At 36.4% G+C, this 7,626-nt stretch overlaps 1 protein-coding gene across 1 annotated transcript; it reads left to right on the forward strand.

The window, feature by feature from the left end:
- Window positions 1–861: 861 nt before the first annotated feature.
- Window positions 862–6,576, forward strand: LOC104417023. The gene is made up of 7 exons (XM_039299029.1): window positions 862–1,225; window positions 1,685–1,771; window positions 1,881–2,093; window positions 3,253–3,417; window positions 4,138–4,191; window positions 4,288–4,434; window positions 6,166–6,576. The coding sequence occupies exons 1-7, from the start codon at window positions 863–865 to the stop codon at window positions 6,541–6,543; spliced, it is 1,407 nt and encodes a 468-aa protein (XP_039154963.1). The 5' UTR covers window position 862; the 3' UTR covers window positions 6,544–6,576.
- Window positions 6,577–7,626: the final 1,050 nt, after the last annotated feature.

Consider the following 7,626-nt stretch of genomic DNA (forward strand, 5'->3'; position numbering starts at 1 on the left):
CAACTTATTGTAATAGGTTCAAAAGACTCACTAATATTCTACTGTCAAGGCTAGGGAATCCAACCTAAAACACCCCTCTTCTAGCCAACTCCTTGAATTTAACATTAAGGAAAGACTATTCTTCCCCTGTCACTTCTTGATAATTCTAAATTACTTACTATTTTTGTTTCGTGGACATATCGAGCGAAAAATCATTTAATTCGTTTTTTAACAAATGAAATGATTTTCTCTGTTTCCATACGTATGTAGATTGGTCATGCAGCACTTCTTCCTACATGTAATTAAAAGAGTTAATACCACAGAAAACCCCAAATTGATACATCTATGATAAATTTTTCCTCAAACTAATCTCTGGTCATCAAAAATCCCATATTGACACACATGTGACAAATTCACCACAAACTAATTTGTGAGCTCACTAAAAATCTCAAATCAGTATACTCATGACATATATATCCTCTATTAACTTTCATCAAATTTTATAGCTCATCTAGCAATAACTCAATTTATATGGCAAGTCCAGGTGAAAATTCATATTAGTTTGAGATAAATTTGTCATGCTTTTATCAATTTGAGGTTTTTGACGACTCAAAAATTAGTTTGAGATAAATTTGTCACAAATGTACTAAGTTGAAATTTTTCACGGTGCTAATCCTAATTAAAAAGATAAGCATGTTGAGAAGGCGAAAAGCTTAATTTTCTTTTCTATCCCCGTCGTTCATTCCTCGTTGACTTTTTGGAAATATAATAAGTGAAATTAGCAGCTCCTCTTGTGCCTAGATGTTCAAGGCGTGTTAGACTATAAAAAGCGGTGCGGGGCGTCCAATCTCTCAGTGGAAATCGGTGCGGGCGCAAGAGAGCAATGCCAATGTTGCTGCGCGCAGGGGAGCGGGCGACCGGGTGTAGCCGAAGAGAGAAACGACAGGTCCTCGCAGGAAGCTTCTCAAAGGTCATCATGGATTGTGGCACGAGCAGCTCTTTTTGTAGCTGTTGTCGTTGGCGTTCCTCCTCCTTCAAGATCTCCCTCTCCCGGTCGCCAATCATTCCCATTTTTGTGCTTTTCCTCCTTGTCCCTTCTCCCTTCTTTTGTCAGGCTCGTTCGTTGGAAACCGCCACCTTCCGCGCCACGAATCAGACTTTCCAGCCTGGGGATGAGCTACAGAAGCTGAAGATGATAAGGGCTCATCTCAAGGACATCAATAAGCCTCCCCTCAAAACAATTAAGGCAAACCCCCTTTTAGAATATTTAAATAATAAACAACGCATTTATTTAACAGTTTAAATTAGAATACCTGCCAGTGGTCCCATGAAATCCGACATGGTATGAGAGCTGAAGATCTTTGGTTTAAATCTTACCAAGCTCCATTTACGTTCCCAATTAAATTTCTATGCTTAGTCTCATATCCACTTGTCTCTTTTTGCTTTTGCTTTTGAGAAAAGAGAATGTCGCCTTTTATTCCCTGAATTTGCCGTGTTTAAGAGACCTTGGACATCAAACTGTCAACATCATCATGAGAAAAAGAAAATAACTTGGACCAGCGCCCTGAATCCATCAATCGCATGCTGCACTAATAATATAACTAATTTCATCTGCTAAACTACATTTTCTTTGCCAACCGACCCTGATTTCCCCTCATTATTGTCTCTCTGTTTCTTTTTCTTCTTCTTTTTCCCTTATTTGCAGAGCCTTGATGGAGATATAATAGACTGCATTCTATCTCACCAGCAACCAGCCTTTGATCATCCTCTATTAAAGGGACAAAAGCCATTGGTATCACCCAGTTTCTTTGACCTATGACAAGAAAATCAATTCTATGACTTTTGAAGCTCTTAATTTTTACCTTTCTTTCTTTCTTTTTTTTTTTTCATGAAATTCGCAGGATCCACCAAAGATGCCGAAAGGGTATAATTCGACTACTGTGGCCATAGAGATTCTTCAACCGTGGAGAATGTCGGGCGAGGTGTGCCCAGAAGGGACGGTGCCGATACGGAGGATGAGCGAAGCAGACGTGTTGAGGGCTTCTTCAATTCAAACGTTTGGGAAAAAAGTGAGAAGCCATGCCCTCACAGACACTTCAGACAATTCTCCTGAGGTAAAGAGGAGAGACCTTGCCATTGAAGTTGAGCAAAGATTAGTACATCTTAAGCATTGTCTTTATTTTCTGAGTAATTTAAAAGAAATCATAACAATTTCATTTCAAATTGAAAAATTATTATTATCTAAGTTTAAATAAATTTTAGGGATAAGTTTACTAGAAGTCCTAAAACTTGTTAAGAAAATGCAATTGAATCTTAAAACTTTTTAAAAAATATAATCGAGTTCTGAAACTTGTTAAGAGAGTGCAATCGAATCCCAGAATATTCAAAAAGTTTCATTGATAAAAGGACTTGATTTGAACAATTTGATAAGATTCGGAACTCGATTGCACTTTTTGAAAGTTTAGAACTCAATTGTACTTTCGCGACAAGTTTTAAGATTTAATTGCACTTTTTGAAAGTTTTAAACCTAAAATGCACTTTGTTGAAAAGTTTTAGGATTTCGAATGTATTTATCCCTAAATTTCATAACTAAAAATAAGTCTCTCTGCCTATTTTTGTCTCAAAAGTAGAGGAGAAAATTCAGACATAATTATCTCTTTGTTCCCTTCTTCCTTATGTTGGTGTTTAGTCTCGCTGCTTCTTTCCCCCTTTTTTTTTCTTTTCATTTTTTTAGTTGGTCAAATTTCGCTTCAAGAAAAAGTCATAGCATGAAGACAGGAATTTTTTTTTTTTTTTTTATTTTCGGCTTGTACCGTTCAGAATGTGGTTTTTAATTTTGCCATTATGTTTGCTTGCGCTTTCCTCCAATTTTTGCGGGCTATATATTATCAAGCAAGCGAAACATATTCATTCACTTTGTACCAAAAACATCTTCCCCTGTTTTTCATTTAATAAAAAAAAAGGAAAAAACATACGGTACATGCTAGTTTTGAACTCAATCAAGCCAAAGTGGATTTACCAACTCAATGTTTATTAAATTTAGAAATTCCTCAGTAGATTGTTCTCTATTTTGCATATGTGCCAATTTCCAAAGTGGCAAGTGTAGCGGGAATCTTACACAATTTCGCCATAAGACAATTACTGGTATTCAATTTCAATGTGAGATCATAAAAAAGTCGCCTCCTTTTATTCTTTTAAATTTATATTATAAATTGTGTTTTTCTTGTGTAATGGTTGATTTAATTTATTTATTATATATATTTTTTCATGCAGTATGCGATAGTGTATGTGGATCAAGATCAATACTATGGAGCCCAAGCAACCATAAATGTGTGGCAACCTTATGTGGCTCAAGATGATGAAATTAGCGTCGCCCAGTTGTGGGTCAGCGCCGGCACTGATGGCGTTGACCTTAACACCATTGAAGTTGGCTGGCAGGTACTGTTTGATCTTTTTCTTATCTTCCTTTTTTCCCCCAATAAAAGTTTTAAATTTTTTTTTTATACTTTTCCTATAGATAATTAGCTTTGACTAGCCCTCTTGGTCTCGTCCCCCTTTTCAGCTACAAAATAAATTTAGGGTTGAAATTATTTTTCTTTTCTTAAATGGAAATTTACTCTTAATGTTTGGCTAATTTTGAGTTGACAGATTTTGAATTTTTTTCCACCAGAAGTTGGGTTTTTTTTTTTTAATCAAGTCATTGTCTTTCTTTCTTTCTTAAGTAGGGGATAGTGCCAAATTCAAATATACTTAGCCAATCTAAAATATATACTGATGTTTTTTTTATAACAAAGTGCCAAAAACTTGAAATAGAAACTACAATATTATCTACCTCTGTCAAGGTTGGGGAAATTAAGGAAAGCAAAGGGTTGTCATAATTGGATGGTCCAATCCAAGAAGCAAAAAATTTCTGTCTATGTTCAGCAAAATCATTGAAAATCCTATGTTTCTTGGGTCAATTTATTGTGGCATGCAATTATCGTGTAGTTGGCAAGTCACTGACTATATAACATAAACACATTAAAGACCAAATTTAGTTTCCCAACTGATTGCATTAATGGTTAGTTGACAATGTTGCCAAGTCTTTTCAGCCATGATTATAGTATGTGTGGAACGGGATTACTAATTAGAGAATAAATTTATTTTTATTTTCTTCAGGTTTATCCAGGATTGTATGGGGACGACACTACGAGGCTCTTCATTTATTGGACTGTAAGTAACAAAATAAAATAAAATAATTTTTCTAGATATAGTTTTTTTTTTTTAAATCATGAGATTAATGTTTTTTGCAACTTTGATTGCATGCAGAATGATGACTACAAAAAAACAGGATGTTACAACTTGCTGTGCCCGGGATTTGTCCAGACCAACAATGGGATTGCAATTGGGTCACCACTTGAGCCTATGTCCTCCTACGGTGGCGCTCAAATTGATATAACCTTGCTGGTTTGGAAGGTAATAATTAATTTAGAGCCCTACTTTTTTTTTTTGCTTAATTAAAAAAAAAGGAAGATATTATGATTCAAAGTCCATGCCTATGCATACATGTTCACATATGTTTTTTTTTTTTTTAATGAATCACCCATCATCCAAAACCTACTCAAAATTGAATGAAAAGAATGTAATTTTGTTGCCAAAAAGTAGAATAAAAATAACCCTGCTCATAACAGAGAAAAAACTACTTTCTACTTCATGATAAATTAAAATTACATTTTCATTTACAAAATTAGAATTGTCGTAATACTCAAATTGATATAAAATGATCTCGAGACTGGCATCTTTGATGTCATCCGATCCTCGAATTAAGTAGCTTGTGTACATTATTTATGTAAAATCACACTTCGGATGTTAATTAGGCACTAAAATACCAATTGTCGGAATATACCAATATTGAGGGCAATATTCTTTGCTTTTGTGGCGATAAACTTAAAATGGAAGTGTACAAACAACCAAGAATTACTAAGTATAGAGTGGGTGAGGGCTACGCCTTTTCAGAGGGAAACACCAGGGAGTGCTTTATCTGTCAGTAGTTTTTACCGTTATTTGGCGATGCTTGCATCACTTGGCTGTAACAAAAAGGCAACCTAAGAGGGTCTTCATCCTTAAACGAGGCATCGAACCCCCCATGAGCTGACGGCAGAGATTTAGAGGGGGCCCACCTTTGCGAATGACAATGGACAGAAGTAGTCGGTCTTGGACGCTAACAAACACTTGGACTATCTGATGTCAACGCCATCTGCCTCAATCAAACGTGAAAAGCAATCGTTGTAGAGGCTCCAAAAGGTGTTGAATTTAGGTGGGAAAAAAGAGTAAAAATTGGCCGCTAAAATTAAAAATAAAATAAAATAAGATTGATGGTCACCAACAAAGGCTTATAGCTACAGCTTTGAAATATATGTTCACGCGTACACTGGAAATATGGAACAATGACTCTGATTGCCTTTCCAAGATTTCTCCCCACTTTTCCCTCTCTTTTTTTCTTTTTCTTAATCACTTTGGCTTGCTTTGATACCAATTTTGAGGAAAATGCAACTTTATTCTCTAACTTGTGATGGAGTATTAGCAAATGGAATTCTCACAACTTATTCGACAAGTTCAAGGTTTTGAACAGTGTCTTGAAAATTGGATACTATAGTGTCATTCACCAAATGGATACGAGGATAGGAAAAAGTTGATTTATTTTTGGGTGATTGCAATGATCTTTTTGCTTTTATTATGTTCTTCTTGTTTACTCTTGATTTTGTTTAATAAACACATCTCTGATATTTAGAAATAGAAATTCCAAATATTTAAAGTCATTTGAAGTAATGTGTGAATTTTTCTATGGTTTCGTCTTGAAAAACAAAAGAATGATCTCTTTGTTTTGATAGGGAAGTAATAAAGACCTTTCTAAGTTGTTTTAAGTTGATTTGATGGACCACAATGCACGTGGACTTCCGTTTCTGAGCATTGATTCATTTGTATGCAACAAGGCACTTGAAATGAAGAAATTATTAGGTGAATCTAGTGCGTACACTAAAATTCTTTATAATTGTTAATTTTAATGGGTTTGGAAAAGTTGATGAGAGTAACGACATCCTCATCCGATCCATTGAAATATCTCCATGAAAAGAGAGTTTGCTGAGTGTGTGCTTGATTGCCTTAGACATCAAGTACTCATATGGTCCTCCTTCTCACCTTGCATAGGACCTGGATACCGGGAATTGGTGGCTCTTATTGGAACCAAACATCTTTCTCGGGTACTGGCCATCGGTCTTGTTCACTCACCTCGATGACCACGCGAGCGAGGTGAATTTCGGCGGGGAGATCATGAACACAAACGCCATGGGCAAACATACGAGTACCGAGATGGGGAGCGGGCATTTCGCCGAAGAAGGGTACAGAAAAGCCGCCTATTTTCAGCAATTGCAAGTGGTGGATGGGAGCAACGAGCTCCTCCCTGTGCAAAACGCCGAGACCGTGGTGAGTTACCCAAATTGCTACGACCTCGAACGAGGGAACGATCCAAATTGGGGGTACTCTTTCTTCTATGGAGGACCCGGAAGGTCTGGGAATTGTCCCTAAAAAGTTGGGGTTGTGGGTAAAACAAAGGAAGAAAGAGGGAATAAAAAAAGGTGGGAATAATTTCGACTATTCGAATGGGTCTTTTTTTTTTTTATCTTAAAATTTCGATATTTCAATTAACGAGTCATCTAGTTACATCACCTTTAAGGGGCTGATGATGTCACCTTTAAGGGGCTGATGATGTGTACTTGGAAAATAAAGTAATGAATAAATCTTTGTTTTGTGTGGGTCTTTTTTCTGTACGATTTGTGATGTTTCATCAATACATAAGGGAAAAAAATTACACAGAATCCTTAAAAATACATAGCGGCCATCTAAAACGATGAAATTCAACGGGAAAAAAAAATCAAACTGTATAAATTAGCCAACTTCGAGGGGACTGTAGAAAATGTTCATGAGAAAATTACAAATCCAAGTATATATGAAAATGCCAAATGTGATTATGGCGTGGGGCCAGCGAATCATCCATGAAGAAGCACGTCTTGGGGAACAACCATGATTAGTCTCACCTTGAGACGATCAAAAATTAAAAAAAGATTTGTTTAATTTTCCTCAAATGGTGCCCCAAGACAAATTTCCAATTTTTGCGATGCATGTGGAGAGAATTTGTTGACTTGACAAGCGGTTTGACACGAGCCTCCATTCCTTCGTCGATGTTATCATCACTAACAAACCCAGAGAACTTCCTCACGGCCACGCAGTGTGCTTTCCGCTCGTCGAGTTTCAAGTTCAGCTCGGGATTAGCCTTTGGAGGGGCTCCTTGGAACTTGGCTGCTAAATAGAAGTCGACCCAGTATGATCTGAAAGACCCTTGAGAAGATTGCATGATGCTCGTCACAACAAGAGCGGTCATATCAGGGAAAAAAAATCAGAATATCTGTAGGGCAGAGTTTTCTACAAATCAGTATGAAGATAATAAATAAAATAGGGAAAAATCAGAATATTTGCAGGGCAGAATTATCTTCATACTGATTTGTAAAAGATTCTGCCCTGCAGATATTCTAATTTTTTCCCCTTCTAATTTATACTCTATTTGATTTGTTATCGATACGGGAGTAGTCCAGGTTTGCTCTGCCAATGAAT

The sequence above is a fragment of the Eucalyptus grandis genome, chromosome 8 (assembly GCF_016545825.1).
Source record: "Eucalyptus grandis isolate ANBG69807.140 chromosome 8, ASM1654582v1, whole genome shotgun sequence".
In the NCBI taxonomy this organism is placed as follows: domain Eukaryota; kingdom Viridiplantae; phylum Streptophyta; class Magnoliopsida; order Myrtales; family Myrtaceae; genus Eucalyptus; species Eucalyptus grandis.

Coding starts and splice junctions, on each gene's coding strand:
- LOC104417023 (XM_039299029.1), top strand. CDS start 863: ATGCCAATGTTGCTGCGCGCAGGGGAGCGGGCGACCGGGTGTAGCCGA. Junction 2,094..3,252: donor CTTCAGACAATTCTCCTGAG/GTAAAGAGGAGA, acceptor TTTTTCATGCAG/TATGCGATAGTGTATGTGGA. Junction 3,418..4,137: donor CCATTGAAGTTGGCTGGCAG/GTACTGTTTGAT, acceptor TATTTTCTTCAG/GTTTATCCAGGATTGTATGG.